Source organism: Boleophthalmus pectinirostris, unplaced genomic scaffold, assembly GCF_026225935.1.
Source record: "Boleophthalmus pectinirostris isolate CB_2022bp ecotype Guang Dong unplaced genomic scaffold, ASM2622593v1 HiC_scaffold_8, whole genome shotgun sequence".
NCBI lineage: Eukaryota > Metazoa > Chordata > Actinopteri > Gobiiformes > Gobiidae > Boleophthalmus > Boleophthalmus pectinirostris.
In genome coordinates, this window is record NW_026571515.1 from 31,640,156 (window position 1) to 31,665,503 (window position 25,348).

Here is a 25,348-nt window from a genome sequence, read left to right on the forward strand (position 1 = left end):
TCATTTACATTTTTGTAACATTTTGTAATTTTGTAACACTGTGACACTTTAGAAATTGTGACAAATTTGTGACATTTCAGAAATATTTTTCAAAAATTAAAACCTCCCTCTAGTGTAAGCATGGATCAAACAAATTACAACTGATCAATATTTTCTTGCACTGTGGATAGGCATGTCACGACAACATTTTTTTAAGTGCAATATATTGCTGAAGAAAATAGGCGATAAAAGATAATATTGAAAATAATGTCTGCCACTGACACCATAACCCTTAAATATAATTGTCCCCAAAAACTATTCTAAATCTACAATATGGTTACAAAACATGAACTGCAATAAAGAAACTGCAGAAAGAAACACTTTATCAAAAAGTTCCCCACTACTGCAATGAAAAAATATGAACCCTCAAAAATTAATATTCCATCTAACATAATCCAAAGATAAGTGGATACATTCATGGCCTTACCGTGACAGGCCTAGTTGTGGACATTGCGTAAACCAGTATCTTAATATAAAGTTGCTTCAGGTGTTGCTTCAGTAAAGTGTCCCATTGTTAAGTTGTATAAATGTGCAGTCCCATGTGTGTCAATGACAGATTGCCTTTTGAAACATCCTGAGTCTACGGGAGGTGCGTGTGGGGCCTTATCATCTGGCTGTTTTTCACTTAATTAACTTCCATCACAGCAGACGACTATATTTATATGGTCACAATTTGTTAATCAAAAGCATGGATGGTTGACTTTTGCATATTAGTTTGAAGATTTGTTGTGGAGTGTATTTAGGTCTAATTACGAGCGCTTACTCTGCGGACAGGAAGAATCCGTTCTGTGTGTATCTAAAGTCAGATCGTATATGATGAATTTATCAAGAGCCCCGAGAGAGAGGCATAAATGAGTTTGGAAGTAAATGAAGCAGTGCCATCCCTTTAAGAAAGAATATTCAGTCCACAGGCAAACAGCATACATCAGGTCATACGCCGGGCTAATTTAAGAACAGATCAATAAGAAGACATCTCCCTCCAGACTGCAGAAAGGTAAAGCCTAAATCTAATCAAGATGAATGCATAAACATAAACAAGTCGTGAATCCACAAGTCACAGCACAAATTAGAATAAAAAATACATAAAAAACTCATAATGACATCTCACTTTGATCTGCACAAGTCTGTGGGTGATGTTGAAGTGAAACATGTTTAATCCTGCTTAAATACAACAACATGTGGGAGTTTGTTTGAGAGTGAAGCATTAGTCCATGGTGTGAATAATGCATTGATATATTGAAAGAATAAATGTGTACTGTTACTGTAACTGCCTATTTGCATATCTGGAGGTGCTTTGAAGTAGAGCTGGGAGATGTTGACCAAGTGGATATGTTCAGTTGTTTGTTTTGTTTTTTCAAAATCAATAATCATATCATATTTTTGCAGTTCTTCATAAAATGTGCCTTAAATGTCTTGGTTGAGTTTTTTGAATGTTTTGGTGAAATAAATAAATAAATAATTAAAGCTTTTTTGCAATTTGGGGAGATTGCAAGATGATTTTCAGATAAAATTCATAAACTTATATTGTGAAATTGGAAAAAAAATCATAAAATAAGCTGAAATAAATACAAAAATAATATTATTAACTTTTTTTAATGTTCAATATTTAACACTTGAAGTTATTGCGAATGTCAATAATTTAACTAAATTTAACTAAATTTCACATGGGTATTTTGGCAACGAAACAAGTTGTAGCCAATATCTTGGGCAGCTCCACTTTGAGGACTTGTATGTGAATGCTGTGGTTTGCTGCTGTGGTTTCTGCTGTGTTTTGGACGAGCTCTTGTGTAGGAGATGGATGGTACACAGATCTGCAGGAACAGCGCTGGCCTTACCTCATTAGTGTTCCATCGGTGTCTCTCTTTTGGCAGCGACGTGCATTTTGGTAGACATTCAAGCAGCTTCTTGGGCAGGTATATTTTCAAATGTCCATGTTCATCTGAAACAAAACAAGCCGCACATTTAGTAGTGGCTCCGTAGCTTATATTGACTCGCTTGTCTCCCTCTTTATCAGCCTATCAGTCTCCCGGCAACAAATGCTGACTCGAAAATGAAAATTCCCAAATGAGCGAGGAAATTAATTTAAGAATAGGCTACTGCATATATTTTACTTGGCGCTAGACTAAATTATTTTACTGTGAAATGCGTGCTGTCAGGGGACTTCACTAAGAATTTTTCATTGTCAACTTGTAAAGACGGCTACTATTCATTATTTAGATGCAATAACGCCCTTGAGTGGTTGTGGAGTGTATAGGGATTTACAATGGGAAATCTGTGGCCCTTACAATGCAATGTGCTTACATCATTGTGTGTGTCATTCAGCCTATAATTCACATTACGGATTCAGTTCACAAACAAAGTGCTCCCAAGATAAACCAATGCTGTTTTATGCTTTTTACTCATATTTGCCAATAGCATAAATAAGAAACAAAACACTGTGTTAAAACAAGCCAACTTTCAATCACTATTCCGTGTGTCATTTTCTCTAGGGGGTCGGTCTAAGCCTGTTTGCTTATTATCCTCAACAATTAAGCGATTAAAGAACAATATATAGAACAGCAATGGGCTAGGATGCAAGATTAATTGTATTGATCGTAATTGCATCAACATTGTAATTGAAAAGCAATTAGCAACAACTGCAATTTATTTTGTTAAAGGTCCTATATTACTCACAACTGACTCTTGTGAGCTTTAAAACATGTTTGAATGCTGAACGAATGATACAAAACATAAATCCAGGTAAATTTTTGATGAGGGAACAACATTATAACACAGATCAGGAAATAGCCCTTAATATAATGTCCTACCTAAATATCCCTGTGTCTCCATTTCTTTCAGTGGATAAAAGCTACTAACTTTGTAGTTTAGACCTCTAAAAACATGCTCAGTTGTCCATGTTTTTCTTGCTTTTTTTAGTATTGGTTAGCAGTTTATGTTTAAATGTTAATGCTCCTGGACATTTTAAACTCAGACTGTGAAATTAATTTGAATTTAAAAAAATAAATAGCAAAACTGAAAATCACAATTATTTTTCCATTCAAATTGTCAAAATCCCTTAGCTACACTTGCTCCTATTTTAAAGATAAACAAAAATGAATCTGTGCGTCCCTGACTGAGCACCTTCTGTCTTGTCCAATGCATTTCAGTGTTTGAGGTTAATATGAATAAGATACATCTGAAAATGGCAATAAGCATCGGAGGCACAGATGTAGCAGCTAATCCAGGAAATGTTCCAGCTTGCGCAAATGAGCCTTTATTCTCTCTTCACTATGTAAATGAGCTTAGTACGCTTAACACGGAATTCTGGGTGTAATTGTAATATCATTTACGAAAAAAAAAATAGAGGACAAATAATGCTTGCTGAGTTCAGAACTGTTAGCGAATAAATTGTGCAAGAAAGGGAGAGATAAAGAAAAAATACTTGAGTGCTGACTATGCATCCCAGGAGGTGGCTGATATTGGTGGTTTACTGTAGAAAAATAAACAAAAACTTCGACCAAAGCAAAACTTCACTTTAAAGCCAATACAGATCGTCTGAAAGAACATTATGGGCGTATAAGAGGAGAGCGCCGTGTGAAGAAAGTAAAGAATGGAGGCTTTTTGAACTTGCCAAGTCTGTAGAGGAAAGCAAATGTAACAAATGTATGGTTAATAATCAGGTAATATTGAGAAATTAAATGCATAATAAAGCAAAGGTTTTCTCTCAGAATATGAATGAAAATGCGTTGTGATTTAAAGCTGAACAATTGTGCTTGTGTCTGCTATAATCTATGACACTTGTGGATCATGATGTTGTATTTTGCACATTTTTAATAGTAATATTTATCTAAAACAGCTTAATAAAAGAACTGACTTCTGTGTTAGAAAACTGGGGTGCTCAATGGGAACTGACATCGCCTTAAACATCATCACGACAAAGAGTCATGCAGCTGTTGGAACCTCTGAAATGTAGATTTTGTATAATATGTCTGCTTTAAAATATTCTATCCTGTTTCAGGTTCAGTGTCATCTAATTTAGCCTTGTTTTAGTCATTTTTAAATATGACTCCCAGTAAGTTAAGAAACAGATGGCCCTTTTTTCCAACATTAACTTAACAGAAAAGATAGATTTGAGCTAAATTATGTCAAGATTTTCATTAGCCTAGATCATGGTTTCCATTTAACCATGATTCATGTGACTGAGTAGCTTTATAATGTCTTCAAAAGGCAACTGCAACTGTCTATTTCCATGTCTGAGAGTTCATACTTCACTGTGACTGGAAAAACCCACCCATCACTCATTAAGACCATGGGGCAAAACACAGCATTTATACTCTCTGAATAGTATTTAGTGAAAAGATTCAGAGATGGCTCGCTTGTGCCACCATAGTTTCAGTATAGTGGTTGGATTATCTGTGCAATATGTGGTTGCTTCCATGTGTGACCACACCAGACCTGAGCTAAGCTGGATGTGAGAGGAGCAGAACTGTGCTGTGTGTGTGTGAGAGGAGCAGAACTGTGCTGTGTGTGTGTGAGAGGAGCAGAACTGTGCTGTGCATGTGAGAGGAGCAGACCAGAGCTGTGTGTGTGTGAGAGGAGCAGAACTGTGCTGTACATGTGAGAGGAGCAGAACTGAGCTGTACATGTGAGAGGAGCAGAACTGTGCTGTACATGTGAGAGGAGCAGAACTGTGCTGTACATGTGAGAGGAGCAGAACTGTGCTGTACATGTGAGAGGAGCAGAACTGTGCTGTGCATGTGAGAGGAGCAGAACTGTGCTGTACATGTGAGAGGAGCAGAACTGAGCTGTACATGTGAGAGGAGCAGAACTGAGCTGTGCGTGTGAGAGGAGCAGAGAGAGAGAGAGAGAGAGAGAGAGAGAGAGAGAGAGAGAGAGAGAGAGAGAGAGAGAGAGAGAGAGAGAGAGAGAGAGAGAGAGAGGGAGAGAGAGAGAGAGAGAGAGAGAGAGAGAGAGAGAGAGAGAGAGAGAGAGAGAGAGAGAGAGAGAGAGAGAGAGAGAGGGAGAGAGAGAGAGAGAGAGAGAGGTGACTGCAATGAAAAGGCTCCGCACGATTAACAAACACATCCAACATCTGCTCCCAGTCTGGCTCCTCTGAAACACGCCACAACTGGTTGAAAACATGGGGACATTAAGTTTGTTTAGGTGGAGGATATGACGAGCCTATGGGAATCAATTTGAATTGACAAATATCTGCAAATAAGATTTGCAGAAGATTTGAAGAATTGAACATTAGAAGAAAGTATTATAATAAAGTTTTGTCATTCTGACAGTTGAAAGTAAAGGAAACAAAAATGAATGCCTTAATAAAGCATGAAGAAATACTTAACTCATATAACAAACAAATGGTTTATTAAGAATGATTCAGTTTGGTAATTAGTTAAAAGTTAGGGTTATGACTAAGAGTCCGGGTTTTATTTTAAGGTTAGTTAAGGTATAGTTAAATGTTACCAAAAATATACAAGCTATACTTTTAAAATAATTGTTCAGTTGTCCATAACTGTAACAATTGTCAGAATTTACAGATTATTTCTTGCAAGAATCATCATCACACTAGATTTTTACATGTGAAATTCCTACAACAAGAGATGGTAAAACTGATAAAAGTAAAGTTTGTTTTCATGGCAGTAAAATGTGTCTATAATATGAGCATGTAGCTGTGTGCTGTTTCTCGCTCCATATCTTTCAGCATGATCCAAATGAAAGCCTAAGAGCAGACACAGAGGACGGGGTCTCTCTGCAGGTGAGGCAGCCTCAGCTTTGCCCTCTGGCACAAACCAACATGAGCCTGCGCACAAGAAAACATGGCTCTAGTATGTAAAGGATTTCCTCACCAGCAAAGCACTCAATGTTCAACTCTGAGCTGTCAAAAAGTACAAAAACTCCTCTCTGCAAACTCAAATGGAAGTCTCAGGTATATAAGGTTACACAGCCTTTCAAAGTATATGTATATAAACTGCACTCTCAAATTGTAGAGTGAAAATGTTAATAGTAAAAAAAAAAATCATATATATAGCCAGCCTCATAGCATCACCGCCTAGGTCATTTTTTGGCCAAATTGATTTTTCTGTCTCATTCTACTTTCCAGACCCTGCTGCATCTGTATGTGCCATTGGCTAAGCCTACGGCCAATCAAAAAGATGTTCACAATCACTGACATCTAGGCAGCTTATCTTAGTATTTTAATCAATCGGTTTGACTTAGGGATGTCACAATACTAAAATTTCATACTCAATTTCGATGCTAAGGAACAGACTCCATACTTAATAAGACTGCGATGCCATGTGATAAAAAAAATATTCCATAGTGGCCCGTGGGTGTATACTAGTCTATGTGTTCTTATACTTGCTCTGATACAGCTCAAGATCATTCTGAAGCTATTCAGGAAAGGTTCAGTTCTGTCCTATGAATGTGAATTTTTAGTATAGATACTTGCTCAAATGAATACCTTAGTAACCTAAGTCATGCAGTAAAGCAGAAGATTTGAAGAACTGAATTTAAGAAATAAAATGAGTGTAAATTTTTATAGTAAAGAATACTAATAACCAGTCTCATAGTATAATGTCTGCCAAAGTAATTTTTTGGCCAAACAGATTTTTCTGTCTCATTCTACAGTGGAGACCCTGCTGTATCTGTATGTGCCATAAGCTTCCGGCCAGACAGAAAGATTTTTACAATCAACAACACCACACGTCATCTTATTGGCATCTCGGCAGTTTATTTTTGTATTTTAATCTTGAAAAGTGACTTAGCCAATTATGTTAATGAAGGCTAATGAAATGTAGATGGATAGTAAAGATGAGATAATAATACATTTACATTTAAAGAATGATTATGCAACTTAGTTTTTGTTTTACGGCTGCCTATTTTGGACAGGGCTCAAATGAAAGAGGTTGGACCGAAACAGTAGAGTCAATATTCTGAATGCTTTTCTCACAATCATAATGACACTAAAACTTGGAGCACAAAAAGGTGCACCATGTAACTTTTCTGATGAGGCATCCACCCCCTGCACCTCTGGAATATTCCCTAGTGCGGCATTATTTCTCAAAACAAGGAACATTCCAGGAATAAAGCTATGACATCTCTATTTGGTATCAAAAATGTTCCATAGTGCCCCTTCAGCAGAGTTTCTTCTTTGCCTACAGCAGCAGAGCTCACCTGTGTACCTAAATGCTCTTTGCTGTGATCTATGGAGCTATGTGCCACAGCGCTCTTGGCTTCTCTCTACATCAGCTGACCCCAGTCCAACGGAGCATGTGTTCCAGTGACTGTGGAGCAGACTGAGCCCAAAGAACCCAAACAAGCAAGAAATGAATATGGCCTCCGTCAGTCCAGGCTGGCAGCACCTCACAGCAACAACTGCCAAGAGTCTGCTGCTCCTGCCACCGCCCACCGAGCCGAGCGAGCGAGAGGAGAGGTGGGGTAACACTGCTCACATATATTTATGTCACGTGGAAAAGGCTGTTTGTTGTGATCAGTTACAGGGTTGTGTCATAAGAGAAAGACATGGAGATAATTCGGCTCATTTCATTTTGACAGTTGGTTTAATTCCATTTGCATCGATACAAACCCGTTATTTAGTGGTCAGACTGTATCGAATTATACTTTTACACTAAACTGGCCATCTGCACAATACACATTCAAATAGATTATTATGGCTTAATTTTTTAAAATACAGTTTTGGAATATTTCATGGCCACGACACCACATAAATGTGTTTCTGACTATTTCTGAAATAGTGTCAGACATCTTCCTTTCTCCATGGAGATGTTATTGTTTGTCATGAAAATCTGACTTTGATCTTTCATTTATTTAATCTTGGTTATGGCTAAAAACTACTTGAAAAACATTTGAAAGATCTGACTTGTAACTTCGCCTGGTTGTGTCATCAGCTTGTCTCCATGGAGATACAGTAAGTTTAAGGCCATACAGAGGAACATTACAAGCTAAGCAATAACATCTCCATAAATTCAAGCTGATGGCCAACCCCCTCACCAGAAAAGTTGCAGCTTAACTGATATGCTAATGTCATATTGTACAGCTCTGATCAGTGTTTCCCAACTTGTAGCATATCTTACTTTAACATGTTTTATTTATAAGAGCCACAATAAAAGCTGAGTTAACTTTAAAACTGGCACAAAAACAAGAGGAGGACCCAGACTATTTTGTTGTTTTCAGACAAAGTAAGTCATTAGCATGTTCTGTTGGGCTTTTTCAAACACCACTATCTACAACACTATTATTTGTTCCACATAATAATATTTCAGCCTCTGTTTCCCCACAGTTCTCGTCCACTGGGCATTTCCACAGATAAAGCCCAAGAAACCCAGCCAAAAAAGTATTGCTTACTAATTAAAAATGTGTCCACTGTGGCATAGAAATTCACGATCAGACTCGTAATTTGCGCGTCAACTTAAAGCCCCACGAGGGAGCGGCTCAAATGCCAGGTTTGGAATATGTTTGAGAAATATAGACGGTCTCTTCTTAATCAAATTGTCTGATCCGATAAATGCATGGAGATCAAATTAAGCGCAAAATTTGGCTATGAAAGAGAAAATGTAGCTTTTTGCTTTTCTCTTGTAGCTGATCAAAGCCCCTGTGGCACTCTGCTTGTTTGCGCCTCCCCCGGCTCTGTCCCGTGTAATGAGTTATATTTATTTGGGAGTTTAAACAGTGGGCTTAATGACTCTTTGTAGCGAGGCCAAGAAGGGTTTGGTTGTAAAACAGTAAAGTGCAGGAGCGTCCGATGCTGGGGCTTGTTACGTGAGGATGTGCTGAGCTGAGCGAGACCACCAGAGCCAATTACAGCCGGGGTCTTGATCAGCGCGAGGTCGTATCGCAGGTATGGAGGTTTGTGAGGACACGAGGAGCAGAGCAGTGCATCATGGTCCACAGACGCATCTGTCCAGCTTCAAACTTGTCTGTGGAAATTATATGGTCAGGTATTTATCACATTGCTTTGTATGTGCATATTCAATTCATGGGGACCTGTCTTCTTTATGACGAAAAAAATCAGGTCCTCATGATGTAAATCCTTTATTACAAGATCAGCAACATTTGAACTTTTTAGCATACTGGTTATCGGCCTTAAAACTGCTAAATATACATATAGATGCTTGCATAGAGATATATCTGACTTTGAACACTTGAGTCCAAAGAGTGTACTGAAAAAATGTGATGACACGGCTCTCTTAGTTTATAGTAAAACAAGGTTGTGCATGAGTTTGTACAAAAATTCAAATTTGGGAAAATGATAAAAATCAACCCTATAGAAAAAGAAAAAATATATATATATATATATATATATATATATATATATATATATATATATATATATATATATATATATATATATATATATATATATATGTGTGTGTGTGTGTGTGTGTGTGTGCATATATATATATATATATATATATATATATATATATGTGTGTGTGTGTGTGTGGCATATATATATATGTATATACACACATATATATATACATGGTATAACTGGTTTGCTGTGGATCCTACAACCGGTTTGCTATGGATCCTACCTGAACAACTGAGGGATTACACAGACTAAATCAACTCTACATATCAGACAAAAAAAATCAGCAGAGATTAAAGACCATCGGTTTCTCTGGATTCTAAACAATGGGTATCAGCATTGGCCATGAAAAAAAAACAACATAACAATCAATAGGCTAGACTAGATCTATTTTTGATGTACTTTTAAAATTGTGTTTGTTTGTAACATGTGAGATATTGAGTTCTCTTGTGGTTCAATTAAGTATGTCTACGTCTGGTTAAAACAGGTTATGATTTAAGTTAAGGCAGGTTAGGCAAGTCATGACTATGGTCAAGGTTAAGGATTGGTCTCAAGGAAATGAATATAAGTCAATGTCTGCAAGAAGCATGGAAACCCATCATGCGTGTGCGTAGTCTGTTCATGTGTGTTCGTGTGTGTGGTGATGCGTGGATTATCGCCGATCCTGGCTGCTAAGCAAACACTTGGGCCGAATTTAAGGGTATCTGTCATGCTAGCTTGCTCCGGCCCCACCCCAGAGACGCGCGAGGGTCATGAGACTGGAAAGGCTGACAAAAACAAATCTTTAATCAATATCCCAGCCCTGGACGCAGAAGCCGCTCTCCTCCGTCTCTGTCCAAGAGCGCTCTGGGAGTGACACTTTTTCTTTTTAATCTGTGCCCACATTGTAGAGAAATTGCAAGCTAATGTTTTGGCTATAGATCATTCCACAAATCGCTACTGGCGTTGCATAGCTAAAGAAAGTGTTTGAATGTAACCACAGTGGCTAATAAGGCTCAAAGGAGGGAGAGTAACACATGCATGTCCAGACTTCACCTAAATCTAAAAAAAAAAAAAAAAAACGAAACGAAATGATAGAGAAATAAACTAAGTTCTGTACTGAGCTGAAAAAGAGTGTAAAATGTGTAGCACAGCCAAACACACTGACCTCGGGCCTGGAGATGTCAAGATAAGATGCAGAGATACCAAACTGGAACGCAACAATCTGCAATATTTTAGTGCCTAGACTTTGGCAAAGATTTGTCAATATCTGATAACCGTTAATGGACCATGGTAATCCATTTTGCTGAGATATATTTGATTCCTTCACTCCATACCTCAAGAAACAGTAAGAGAGACTTTTTACATTTCTAATGCCATTTTGAGCACTACAAAATAATTCATGATAACACTTAATTAGCCAGTATGGACAAATACTCAATTCTTAATGAATAAATACCTTAATAAATGATTCAGGCTTAGTGACTACCACGTTAATAGGGTGGGGATAGGAGGTAGGTTTAGGGTATTATTTAAGTAAGTGGTTACCAAGTCTGAATCATTCTTAATAAACTATTTGTTCATTGTTAACTTTATGCTTTATTAAAGCTAACTGAAATGTTATCTGCTATCTGTTATACAATATTTTCAGGACCCATGTTGTTATATTTAGTTTTAAATTAATCGATATGATGACAGTCCTATGTTCTTCATTCTGAAATCTGTTTTCTATTATATATCAACCTAATTCATAAAAAGACAAAATATGACCAAAAGTTGCTTTGTTTTGTCTAGAGATGTTCCTTAGACGTGTGCCCTCCTGTCTCAAACCTCCTAATCACAGTATTATATCAACACAATTACTTTTATGGAGTCCCAATGAGAGGAGGAGAGCCAGTTGAAGCAAAGATATTATTTTAAATCATAGTAACTGCAGCAGGGGATTTAATAAAAAGCCTCCTTTGCATCGGACATGCAGAGAGAAAACCGCCACAGGAAGAAGAGGCGATTAGAATGGACAAGAGAGGAGGAAATACAAGACATAAATGCCATTTGGTCACAGCAGGCACAAATATATTACCCATGCAATATTAAGCATGCACTTCACATCCAGGCCTTTGTGTGGAATAGTTTCATGACAATAAAAATATGGAAGCAGTTATCTAAATTTAAACAAGAGCGTGGGAGGGTGAGACGTGATGTCAAAGCAGCGACTGACAGCATTTAGCGAAATTAAAGGTGCTTACGGCGGCGAAGGCGAGCTCAAGATGTCGAGAAGAAAAGTGTAAACAAAAATAAATCTGCTCCAAAGTGAGACACAAGACAGACAAGAGCAGGGTTTTAATGACAGCTGTCAATGAGAACGGAGGGAATGAGACGTGTGAAAGAAGAGGAGGAGGAGTGGAAAAATGACTATATATTGGCTGGACTGGTGTTTGGAATATACAACTTTACCCAAAATGCTTTACATGAGTTATAATGACATTTTAATTTGACTAGTTTAGATATATTTGCATTATGTGACTTGGAAGCAAAATGAACTGACAGAAAGGAAAAGAAAATTGCACTTAATAACCCATCCAAGGTCAAGTCAAAAAAAGCTTGGTCTACCTCTTGATGATTTAGCTTGGAACAAAAAATAAATCTTGAAAGTAGGAAAAATATGATGAAAAATGGTGCACCAAAGCAACACGTTTAAGAAGAGGAGCATGTAATTCAATTCACCTTCTTACTTAAATGAGCACTAAGTACTTTAAGGTGGAGGGTCTGAAACTGTCTATTCCCAATGATGCAAGCAGGGACTCCACCATACTGAGAATTTTTGGAAATGAAAATGCCTGTAACTGAATAAACCAAAGATAAGTTAAGGTATATAACTTTTGGGAAAAAACGAAATTGCAACTTTTCTGTCTTGCAATTAGATTTGGGATTTATGTTTTCAAATTGACTGTTAATCTAATCTAAGTATGTAGAGAATAGCTAGCAGAGGACATTCTATTACCTAAAAAATTGCAGACTTTGTGATTTTATAATTAGGCTAAATCAAATACTGACTCAATTGCAATGTATTATGTAGCCCTCAATAAATTTATACTATAGATCGACTGATATTGATATTTTCAAGGTCGATGCCAGTTGTTTAGCATCCATAGCAACCAATGGCCGATAATCTCTGCCGATACCTTTGCAATTTTGATTAGTTTCCCCAAGTTATGTCATTTAAATTTAACTACAAATTCATTCACAACGTTTTTTTGTTTTTTGTTTTTTTTTACTGCAAACCTTTAAGAGAGTTGTATATTCACATTGTGTGCAATTTTCTCATCCCATTACTGTTAAAAGAAAGCTTTGTGTAGAGCAGGTGCAGCAGGTCAGTCAAAACAACACTAAAAAATCGGCCTGAACATTCCAGGAAAAGCAATAATATTTTAATGAGACAAGCAGGTGACAGACCCTTCACCAGAGAACTACATAAGTTTGTCAAAACTACTCATATTTTCAATTCAAGTAACTCTTTGCACTGTTGTTGGACTTTAGTGCTTTGACCTGAAGTTTTGGTATAGAAGTGTGTGCACTGTCTTTTGTATTGTTTCTGACTGAACACAAACCTGGAGCGACAGAGCAGTGCATCCGCAGCACAGTTTGTTCACTGTCACTTTTTGGTGTTCCTCATAATAACTAAGTATGGTCCGATCGCCCACAGCAGAAAGCCTCTTATTGACAGGAGCCGAGTGAGAAGACTGCACTGAGAGGAGCACAGGGAAACCAATTATCTGCATCATTTGGCCTATAGCCCGCTCACAAACACTCGTACATAACATACGCTAATATCACAACCGCCCACCAGCCAAAAACTCTGTGTCCTCAACTTCATGGCGGTGTTGCTATGAAACAAACCCAACTACAAAGAGAAGACTGCATGCCTTGGAGCGGTATCATGGAGCAGAGTGTTAAGGATGTAAAAGGTGTTTTAACTCCCAGCAGGGGGCGTAGCAGGCAGCTGCTCCCACACTTTGAACATTGACGGTGACACCTATTCTTCTGCCAAAAGAAATGCAGCCTGCTCAAAGTTGTCTGTTTACATTCAGTGTTTACATTTATTCTATGACGTGTGATGTGTGATGGTGTTGGGTGTTTGTATTAACATCATAAAACAGTATTAATGGGTACAGACTTCACACATGCTTCCACTAATGTATTTCATCATAGCAATTGTCAATGTTTTTTCTGATGAACTATATAAAAAGTTGTTAAAAGGAACATTTTTTGATCTGTTATAATATCCAAAATAAAGATTTTTGTTTTGGTTCATTCACACACTTAACACACAAAACCTGCACATTTAGGCTGAGTTCGTCTCTCAAACAGAAAACACTCTGTTCTACCTTGTGATGTCATGTGGTAATATAGGAAGTGCTCCACTGTGCCTTTAAATTCCATACACTATCACTAGATGGATACTTTCAGACCTAGAATTGCCTGTTAACTACCAAAAGGAAAATTACCACACCATGACATCACAAGGTGGAACAGAGCCTTTTTAACTTTTGAGGTGTAAACAGACTAATAATAAAGGATTACTCAAACATGTGTGAATGAAACAAAAGACAACTCCAGGCATATTTTAATGAGGTAACAACATTATAGCGTGCTTTAAAGCTCCCAAGAGTCAGTGTCAGTGTGTAATGTAGGATCTTTAATGACTATCATTTAAAAAGTAAAGATTGAGTGATACAAACTAAAAACTAATGGGATGAGTGGAAAACTAGATCCAAGCTCCTGACAGTTTGCATATAATTTCTTTTAAATCAAAGAGTTCCATAGAGAAACACATACACAGATACAAGGCCAGTGAAGTGAAAATCAATACTCATTTAAATAAAATATACTCAGAATAATTAATTATCTAAATCTTTACTTCAACTAAACTTAAACCTTTTGTCAAAAATTTGAATCCAAAAATCTAAACAGGTTGTCAGTGGGAATATCAAAATTATTTGGTTAATCAATAATCATGGTTATTTAAATAAGATCTACATAATAATCGGGACCTCTTTGGAAGTAAAACTTGAGGAACGATGATCTATTATACAAGGGTAATAAAATAAAATCCTGCACTTCACAGTTGTATTGTCGTAGTGATGTCAATAATCGTGTATATTTGTAAAATCATGCATCTCTTCTCACAATAATAGTAACACTAAAATTTGATCATGGAACATTCTCCAACTTGTGAATTCTAAACAGTTGAAAGAAAACAGGTCAGTGCGATAACAGGAAGTCCAAACAAACATGCAGGTACGCTAAGCACCTGAAACAAAGCCAAAATGACTCTTTACATGTTCTCCGGTCTCAGCACGTTCACTCAGCCATGAAAATCCCATCTCCAGGAGAGCAGAGGTGAAGGCCCCCTCAACACATGCACACAAACAAAGGCCCGCTCCATAAGTCCAATTACCCCCAAATGCTAAAGCGTGTTATAGAAGGAGGAGGAGGAGGAGGAAGAGGAGGCAGCGAGCTCCAGGCATTACACAGCACATGGAGACTGGATACTGTAAGACTACGCAATAATAGCAGCAGAAACAGCAAGAGCCTGTCAGTCACAGCTGTCAGACACATCCTGACCACAGACAATAAAATAACTATGATACAACTGTGTTCATCAAACTCACTGCATTAATAAAACACAATTCTTTGCATTTTAAGTCTAGGATTTGATGCTGTTAAATTTTAGATGGAGAGCAGAGGTCAATATTTCTCTATGGGTAATTCATTATCAAATTTCCCCTTCGGATAAAGTCATTTTTTCTGAATTATATAAAAACAATAACAACAACAATCCCAATACACGATTGCACTGTATTCCCTTAACCCTCTGCATATTATATAGTTTACTGATTAATTCCTGTGTTATAGAGATATTCTATACGTAATTTTAATGATACTGTCTCTTTTTAACACTATAATGCTCATAGGAATTCACCTTAGTCAGGGACATTAACCATAAAATAAAATATCATTTTGATGCAAGGTAATTTTTGCCATCTTTTAACTTATGTAAACATCTGAGTCTACATAGTATAAATGGCACAAGAGTATAACTAATTATGCATAATTTGATCCACATTAACACACATGCAGGACTATATGGGAGAGTGTCTTATGAGTTTCTTATGAAAGGCTGTGTTCAGCTGAGAGAACCCATCTGCTTTACGAAGGACACTTGTTTAGGAAAGTCAGAGGCTAAAACTGCAACACATTTCCTCCAAAGAAGCAAAACAAATCAAGGTTCAGTTTGGCCTATATTTGGGAATGATTTGTTTTTGGCTGTGGCAGAAAATAGCAGCGGCGCACAGACTTGTAAATGCACTCAAGCAATTCCCACAGAAGCTGAATTTTACAAGTCATAAAAACCTCAGCTCTGATGTCGTGTTGTCTTTGTTCTTGGTCCATAGAGTAAAACGCAACCAGACGCAAGCAAACACACCACAATGTTTGTCAGGCTCACTGCAGAAGATGAACCTCGCTAATGGGGATTTGAACTGCCACTACACACACTACACACTATACACACCCGGCTGTTTTTCTTTGCTCTTCTGTCACATTAGTCCAATCTAAATCGCAATTTAAAGATGCACTATGAAACTGCTTTGCCTGGAATATACCACAGTATGGTATTTAACTTGTCTATCTTGCATTTATTTAATTAAAGGTCTTTTTATTGTTAAGAAATAACTTGCTTTCCAGGTAAAGTCTATATCAGAACTACACTGCTCTCAATCCAGGAGCAAATGCCATACACCTTTAATGCTATACAGCGGAACATCTCCATGGAAACAAACAGGTAGTGGAGCCTCAACGAGTAAAGTTACACTGTGGACCTTTTAAATGTGTAAATAAATATCTAGATTGTTTTAAAAATGCACATGTAATTAGAGTCTTCAATCTACAGTGACTACAAAGCATGACTAAAAATGGTTCTTTCTCTACAGATTGACTTTGGACAAACATAGTAGTTTAAAAAATGTGGGACCCCCAGATGACCAAAATAACAATGATTAAATGTATCAATAGTCAACTACCATGACAGAAAAAAATCTCAATCAGATATTTATCCAAACAGCACAAGTCCAGCAGATAAAGAGATACACCTCACCCTAACACTCATGTATTATCATCTTAAGTCTGACTTGACTTATCCGGCTCTCCTCCCCACCTGTCCGCTACACGTTTTACACAACTGTAGTGTAATTGAAGGCTCCGAGTGTAAGCCTGGCCTCTGAGGGTCTGAGCAGGTCCTGATCTCGTGGCCTCAACCTGAAACAATCACTCTTGGTTAACGACAACACTTGAGCTATTGACAGCGTGATCCCGTAAAGCAGACACTTCAATCAACAGAGCAGCCCTTAGGAGGTGGAGAAAGAGGTGTGTGCGAGAGAGAGGAGAGGAGAGGGGAGGAAGAGGTGTGTGCGAGAGAGAGGAGAGGAGAGGGGAGGAAGAGGTGTGTGCGAGAGAGAGGAGAGGAGAGGGGAGGAAGAGGTGTGTGCGAGAGAGAGGAGAGGAGAGGGGAGGAAGAGGTGTGTGCGAGAGAGAGAGAGAGAGAGGAGAGGGGAGGAAGAGGTGTGGTGCGAGAGAGAGGAGAGGAGAGGGAGGAAGAGGTGTGTGCGAGAGAGAGGAGAGGAGAGGGGAGGAAGAGGTGTGTGCGAGAGAAAGGAGAGGAGAGGGGAGGAAGAGGTGTGTGCGAGAGAGAGGAGAGGAGAGGGGAGGAAGAGGTGTGTGCGAGAGAGAGGAGGAGAGGGGAGGAAGAGGTGTGTGCGAGAGAGGAGGAGGAGAGGGGAGGAAGAGGTGTGTGCGAGAGAGAGGAGAGGAGAGGGGAGGAAGAGGTGTGTGCGAGAGAGAGAGAGGAGAGGGGAGAAGAGGTGTGTGCGAGAGAGAGGGAGAGAGAGAGTGTGGAGAGAGGAGAGGGGAGGAAGAGGTGTGTGCGAGAGAAAGGAGAGGAGAGGGGAGGAAGAGGTGTGTGCGAGAGAGAGGAGAGGAGAGGGGAGGAAGAGGTGTGTGCGAGAGGAGAGAGAGAGAGAGAGGGGAGGAAGAGGTGTGTGCGAGAGAGAGGAGAGGAGAGGGGAGGAAGAGGTGTGTGCGAGAGAGAGGAGAGGAGAGGGGAGGAAGAGGTGTGTGCGAGAGAGAGGAGAGGAGAGGGGAGGAAGAGGTGTGTGCGAGAGAGGAGAGGAGAAGGAAGGAAGAGGTGCGTGCAAGAGAGAGGAGAGGGGAAGAAGAGTTGCGTGTGAGGAAGAGGAGAGGGGAGGAAGAGGTGTGTGCGAGTGAGAGGAGAGGAGAGGAGAGGAGAAGGGAGGAAGAGGTTTGTGCAAGAGAAAGGAGAGGGGAGGAAGAGGTGCGTGTGAGAGAGAGAGGAGAGGAAAGGACAGGGGAGGAAGAGGTGTGTGCGAGACAAAGAAGAGGAGAGGGAAGGAAGAGGTGTGTGCGAGAGAGGAGAGGGGAGGAAGAGGGGTGTGCGAGAGAGGAGAGGAGAAGGGAGGAAGAGGTGCGTGCAAGAGAGGAGAGGGGAGGAAGAGGTGCGAGTGAGAGAGAGAGGAGAGGAAAGGGAAGGAAGAGGTGCATGCAAGAGAGGAGAGGAGAGGGCAGGAAGAGGGGTGTGCGAGAGAAAGAGGAGAGGAGAGGGGAGGAAGATGTGTGCATTAGAGAGAGAGGAGAGAGTTGGAAGAGGTGCACGTGAGAGAGACGGGAGGAGAGAGTTGGAAGAGGTGTGTGCAAGAGAGAGGAGAGGGGAGGAAGAGGTGCATGCAAGAGAGGACAGGAGAAGGTGTGTGTATGAGACGGGGGGATAGACGGAGGGAGAGGAAGAGGTGTGTGCAGGACAGAGGAGAGGGGGAGAGAGGGAGTGGGGGGAGAGAGTGATAGAAGAAGACGGAGATAGGGAGAGTGGAAGAGAGAAAGAGAGAGAGAGAGAGAGAGGTGAGAAATAAAGAGAGAGAAGAGAGAGCAGGGAGGAAAGAGAGAGAGGAGATGGTGAGGGGTGAGAGACAGAGTAAGAAGAGTAAGAAGAGGTGTGAGGGAGGGACGGGGAGAGACGAGAAAGGGAGAGGGTGAGAAAGAAAAGAGATTGAGAGAGGAGGGAAGAGAGGGAGAAAAAGAGAGGATGTAATCAAGAAGTAAATAAATGAATCAATGGATGAATAATAGATAGGGCAGTAGCAGTAGCAGTAGCAGTAGCAGTAGCTGATGCAGTATGAATAGCTGATCTTACTGTGGCTCTCTGTGTCATCACTGATACTCTTAGGTGGACCATGGCCAGCATAACACACTCCTGATCTGTACATTCGATCCGGATTACGAACTTTCTTCAGTCCTTCAGGAGCAGAGAGAAAAGTAGAGAAAATCGAGCAACAGAAACAAATCTACAAGCCTGTGATAAGCAAACTCCCCATGCAAAAAGCAATATGGGCTAAATAAAAGATACACACAGTAACCTTTTGGATACAAGACAGGAATGCATCACAAGAGACTGTTGTAAACATGCCTTAGTATTTACATTAGAGAAAATAACAGAAAAACACAAATGAGTGTGTTGGCATCGATTGTGTGTAAGAAAACATGCAGGAATCAGGGTCATGGCACTTTGGTCTAGTTTACGATACAACCTTGCAAACTCAATACTGTAGCACTTTCAATCCACCTCAAGGATGATAGTAATAGAATGGAATTTTCAACACTAAATCATTGTTATTTTGTATATTACCATGTACTCTGATACCTTGATCATCTGAGACATATTTAGTAAAGGTCTGATTTGGTCCTATTAACATGTTTTTATCAGCATCCATGTTTAAATGAGTATGTAGCTTCAATACTAGTTTCAGTATGGATAAGTATCTGGTCTGGTTTGATAAAAGTCAATAAGGGTTCCTATTGTGTCGCAGGTAAACAGAAGAACAGAGCAGAGGCTAATAGGGCCTAATAAGAAATTCATTGCAGTTCAGAGCATGTCTTTAATCTATTCATACTCACAACTGTGCATGAAAAGAAGCATGTACTTCTACTGTGAGTAAAAAGCTGAAGAAATGGGTCAGTCAGAACCAAAACTTAAGCTAACTCACCCTATGCCTTCTCAGTTCTGCTGTAACCACATAAATCCTTATAGTCCTGACAAAACCACAATGTCACCATCCACACCGTTCTGGGTCAATAAAAAGGCTTCCTCTTCCCCAAACAACTCACAAATATTTATACCTCCATTGTATTTCAAATTTATCATTTTATATTTAAGATGAATAAGTACAAAGAGCTCATACTGCCCCTCACATATTTAAGATTCAGTACAACACACTATCAGTCCAAGATGTAAAAATACTGCTATGGCAATGGGAATGTCTTTTTAAAACATATATTTGTATGTGCTGTGATTATATTCCAGAGTGGACCGTACATCTGAAATAGAGCTGAACTGAAACTTGAATGTGAGATGAGAAAGCACACACCGCATTGGACTAAACTGGAACTAAACCAGCAACTCAAACCTCGACTAAATAAGATAGAACCAAAACAGGAGTAAACCAAGTCTACATCAGGATTAAAACTGGGCTCATACATGGACCTAACAAGTACAAGTGTGAAGTTAGTTAGTACTTGGTGTTGTTTTTGCACTCTGACTTTTGAATGGCTCAATTGTGGTAATACTAATACAAGCATATATTTGAAATCAGATTTGTCATTTAACTGTTGGGGGAAGGTTTGGGGAAGAACGATTTGTTGAGTATTCATTGGTTGAAGAAAAGTGTGAACATTTTGATTTGAAATCTAACAATTAGGTGCAGTCTCCAGATGGGCCTCAGAGTAAAATAAACTGTGCGGTTGTGTGTTAATTCTCACGTGATGTCTCAAATGTCAAAATGAGATGATCTGAGAGTTTAACACAAGTCATTTATTTGTGCTGGCAGCAAAGGGTCAAGGTCTTTGTAGTTCCTCTGCTTTTTACCATGATGCAGCTGTAACAAAACGCTACAGTGCATTTAGCCCCAGGCCCAGGAGCTCTCAGTTGAATTATTGATTGATTATTTCAAGCATGTGATCAATTATAAAACTTGCATCATTTATTGAAATTTGCTGTTCAGAGGAAGCCTGTTATTGTATTGTTGTATTATTTTTTCTTGGTGGACCAACTGGCTAAAGAATATACACACACTTTATTTTAACACTTGAATATAAAGAGATAACTGCACAAAACGTGATGAAACAGCTCCCTTACAAGTTTGTGGTAAAAAAGGGGGGCTGTGGGTGAGTTTGTAATGAATTTAAATTACAAAATTTGGAAAGAATAAGCAAAATAGCCCTACATATCGGACCAAAAATATCAGCAGAGTAAATCAACCTGCAGTTTCTGTGGATTATCATCGGTATTGGCACTGGCCATGAAAAACCATAGCAGACAATCTCTACAGGGTAACACATCTGCTCATGGAGATTCCACACTATGGCATTAAACATAAATCATAAATTATCTTAAAATACAAATCAGATCTGTCAAAAGGTGACCCAGCTCACAATAAAAATTAATGCTTTTCAATATAATTTTTGAACAATACAATTGATGCTAGATCAATATGTTGAATGCCATACTGAGGAACAGGCAAAACAGTAACACCGACATGGAGACAAGAAGGTGACAGACCACTAATCAGAACACTTATGCAGTGCACATTTAAGCTATTTTAGATCATTATTAGCACATTTTAGTGTGACACTGGCCTAGTCCTTGTGGCCTACAAGTTAGTGTCTTTTACGAGTTTGCTGAGAATTTGTCTGCAGAGGAGAGTCCAGGATGTAAACACAAGAGGAGTGTGAGTGAGACCAGGTCATGACCCCTGACGTTTAACACCCGCTGAAACTCTTACTGATCTGAGCCCCATCACAGGGACCCACACCTCACAGAGACCAGGCCAGAGGAGCAGGAGAGCAGAGGAAGAGAGGAGGAGAGGAGGAGAGAAGGAAAAGAGGAAGACAACTGGACTGGACTGATGAATGTTGTTCTAGCAATTAACAATTCAAAACAATATTCTTTAATAAGTCCTTCAAATGTCACCAATAAACAGGAAGAGGAGCAGGAGTAGGAGAGAAGAGAAGCAGAGGTGGAGAGGAGGAGAGGGAAGACAAGGGGATGGGAGAAAAACTGTATCCACAGGTTTCAGAGTGATGCGATGACAACAAGTAATTCAAAACTATATTCTGACTTTTGTATGGTTAAAAGTCCTCAAAATGTCACCTATAAACAGGACGCTGAAACCAATGAATAGGAAAACAGGGTGATATAAGGGAGGAGGGCAGGAAGGAGAGGAGGAGAGAGGAGCGACAATGGGAAGAGGCGGAGAGGAGGACAGAAGGTTAAAGTGGCACTGGGCTCTGTCTCTGACTGCATCATACACAAACAGGACTACCACAAACTTGTTTTAGATTTTAGAGACGATTATTGTGAGAAAAATATTGGAAATTTATTATCATAATTTTTATAGTTATTGTTGACACCCTGGAGAAAAACAGAATGTGTGAAACATTTTAAAATTCAAATATAAATGCCTTGTTTATATTATGTGATCAGTTCCATTAAACCAGACTCCCTAGTTTATAAAAAATAAATAGAATTGAACTTTTTATAAAATCTGCAGTATGATGCAAAAGTTATTAATATTTGTATTTTTAAAGTGTTTTTAATGGACTTTAATAAACTTGGATTAAGTCAGATTTAGCTGATTTCATAATTTGTAGAGCTATAGCTAATCTTCCAAAATATGTGCAGTTATATCACAATCAATCCTACAACACAGTTAGGATAGTGATATAATCTACTATGAAATATTCAATTCACCACGTGTAAAAACACAGCCGACAAAATAAACATCAGACAGTATTTCCGTAATAGTAAACAGTGAGGCTTAAAATGACTGGTGACATAACCTAAAATCCTCTCTCCTTTCTCCTCTCTTCTCTTCTTTACTGACCAACCTCAAATAGCACCTAAAATAACTTCACCTCAGCAAAGGGACTCAAGAGAGGGCATGCAGTAATATCTTCTGGGTTAGACCACAACAGTCTGCTCCTAACTTGTATTTAAGTGATTTCTACAACACAACATCGTCAAGTCATTACTATCACAAATTCTATGTCTCATTTTTGGTCATAGCCACAGACAGTCCATTCATTAACACATTATGGGAGCGTCTTTAGCTCAATTGCACCCCCTTGTGGTACTTTACTCTCCTACTTGGCACACTGGCATCCAAACAAACTGGAAGCCTCAACGATTTTTTGTTTTGTTTTTGTTTTTTGTATATATATAATTTTCCTAAAATGTGCAACAGCAATTTGTTTACCCGCTTTCACGACATTAAAGACTTCAAAAGAAATTCGCGTTTGGGGTGACTGACAATGTCGCTTATTCAAAAGCTTGTCCCAACATGAAAACCTAACAATTTATGTGCATGCTTTTATTCTCTCTCCCTCTAATCATGCAGCCAATTTAAAATGACTCGTTGACAGCCAGTGGGGACTTGGTTTCCGTAATAAAAGTAGTAATAGAAACCATAGCTGAGCACAAATGGCGGTGTGTTATTAAATACAATAGGCTATTTCAATTGACTAACCATTTCATTTACCGGGATAAATAGCAGAAAGCTTTAAGTAGACGCAATAACAAACCAATTTCAAGTTTAAAAACATAGGCTATTCGTTGTGAGTCATGCAAGAGCGATTTTATTTCCTTTTGACAATTCTAAAAGATAGGCTATTGGCTTCCTAAATTAGATTAGAACTTATGTAGCCAGCCTGTATTTCACTAAATGATCCTACAGTTTGCATTTTGAGTGAGGAGCCATGGTGAATCAGGTAAACGCGAGAAAAGTCCGTGTTTTGTCCGTATATGAGCAGCTTCGGTGTGGCGGCTGGAGGCTGCTTCTCCATCCTCCCTGCCTGCCTCGTCTGCTCAGGATGTGATGGCATTTCGCTTCGAGTGCGAGGAGCGGAGCGGGCTTACAGCGTTACATTTGGTCTCAAAGCAAAAACAGACCAAGTCAAGAGAATGTGCGGAGCAAAAGTGGCGTTAGAAAAGGCACACATCACTTTGAATGAGATACACTGATTACGAACAGCCCTTCTTCTGACAATTCTTGCGCGTCGACGGAAAAGTAAGCGACACTCCTCAACAAAATAAGGATTTTACAGATGTACAAAGGCTAAAAGCATTTAAAACACGCGTGACGACGAAGCCGAAGCCACTTTCGATCAAAATAATGTAAAACTAGGGCGCGAAGAAGCGAGAAGCCCGCTTTTTGAAGCTTGGCAATAAGGAAAGAAGTTAGTCGATTCCAATGACATGTTGTCATTCACTTAGCGGTGTTTAAACTAGTCAAACTAATGGCGTTCAGACAAAAGCCTTGACCAAATACGCGGTAACAGTAGTATTATTGTGTTGCCGACTGTTTTTGGCCGTGGCGTGCTGGAAATGTGGGCTACGATGGGAATAGTAGCTGGCTACGTAAGCTAATATTAGCTGGCTAGGTATGTCTCCACGTTTTAGCAGCCTGTTCGGGTGAAAACAGCGGCGCCGTTTTCTGCCGAGCATTTCTCTACTTGCTCTCACCCAAATGTCTTTCCTACACAGAGTTAGAAGTGTTGTAAAAACACAAGGCGCTCATACTACTAAATTAATCCCATTATATTTCTCTTACCTTCCGGCTTGTTTTCGGCAGCCATTTCCCCTTCACGCGCAACATCCTCCTCCTCCTCACGACCGTGGGTACCACGCGCGTGCACGGCGAGGACAGCACGAGGAGGGACCGGAGGAGCACGCGGCGAGTCGGTCCGACCGAGGCCAACTTCCCATTGGCTCTGAGCGCTGACTGACACGAGCAGCTCCGGAGGAAGACGCAGCCCCCTCACCTTGGCGTCGCCACACGCCTTTCTTTTGCTTTACTTTCTTTCTACTGTGAATATTGACAATCTCGGTGCGCTGCAAGTCTAGTATTGAGATTTTACAGAAATAAGCTGTTATCATGCTGCCTTGCCCAAGTGAACCTTGAAATGAATATACATCCTGTAATATGCCATACCCTAATGATTTAATCTGGTTTAAATAACGATTTAAGGCTATTCTAAAAACAGAGATTAAGTCATTTTGTGTTGGCTATTTTCAAGGGAAAAACACAATTCTCCCTATAACATTTATGCACGCTATTAGAAGTGAAGTGTGTTTATGTTATGTTATGTGTATTGCCTACAAATGACAGTTCATCTCTTTTTATTTGACATAAACAGTTCATCATCGTTATTAAAATATCATTGTGGCGGACTGGCTCTCTCTCCTCGCTCAGCACAGCGCAGCAGCCCTCTGAAGCGTCTGACCTGCGGGTCCCAAAGCGGTGATCGTGTGGTGCTGAAAGGACAGCTCCTCCTCTGTCTGCTAATACTGCTGCTGCTGTATCACGGTTAATGCAAAGAAAGTAATAACGAACTAATGAAAGCTTTAATGTAGTCAACTTATTTTGCCACCCATTGCCCGAATGAGATTAGCTAAATAGAATGTAAAAGCAGTTAATTCTTGGATAGACTGAATTAAAATAGTTTTAATGAGCCACTTTAGCGACTAGGTGGGCGTTAATACCAACATTTTGTTAGATAAAAACTCAGATGTGAAAATGTGTTTTTACTTAATTATTTTACAGTCTTGTGGGAGAATGCAAAATCACAGTGTTTTTCAGACAAAATACATTATAGCCGAGGCTACATTAAGGCAAATTTATTATTGTAGTCCTATTACAAGAAACACATGTATTCAGTATTTAACATCAATTCAGTAACAAAACAACAGTGACATCAGGCGGATTATTAAAGTCACCATTCTCTTCCCTTAACTTTAATGTCTATTTATCTAATAGTTCTGACAATACAAGTTATTTCAGATAGTCTAAGTAGTGGTACTTTTTAGGGCATCACAATCAAGTACAAATTGTCTCC

The 25,348-nt window shown here is 39.2% G+C and overlaps 1 protein-coding gene across 1 annotated transcript in view; it reads right to left on the minus strand.

Annotated features, from left to right (window-relative positions):
* Positions 1-24,107, minus strand: part of LOC129412350 (calmodulin-binding transcription activator 1) — a 277,417-nt gene extending 253,310 nt beyond the window's left edge. The window contains exons 1-3 of the mRNA XM_055165928.1: positions 24,064-24,107; positions 18,594-18,695; positions 1,875-1,978 (exon numbers count right to left, since the gene is read on the minus strand). Coding sequence (XP_055021903.1) covers positions 1,875-1,978; positions 18,594-18,695; positions 24,064-24,088 — 231 coding nt within the window. The 5' untranslated portion in view covers positions 24,089-24,107. The remainder of the gene's footprint in view (positions 1-1,874; positions 1,979-18,593; positions 18,696-24,063) is intronic.
* Positions 24,108-25,348: the final 1,241 nt, after the last annotated feature.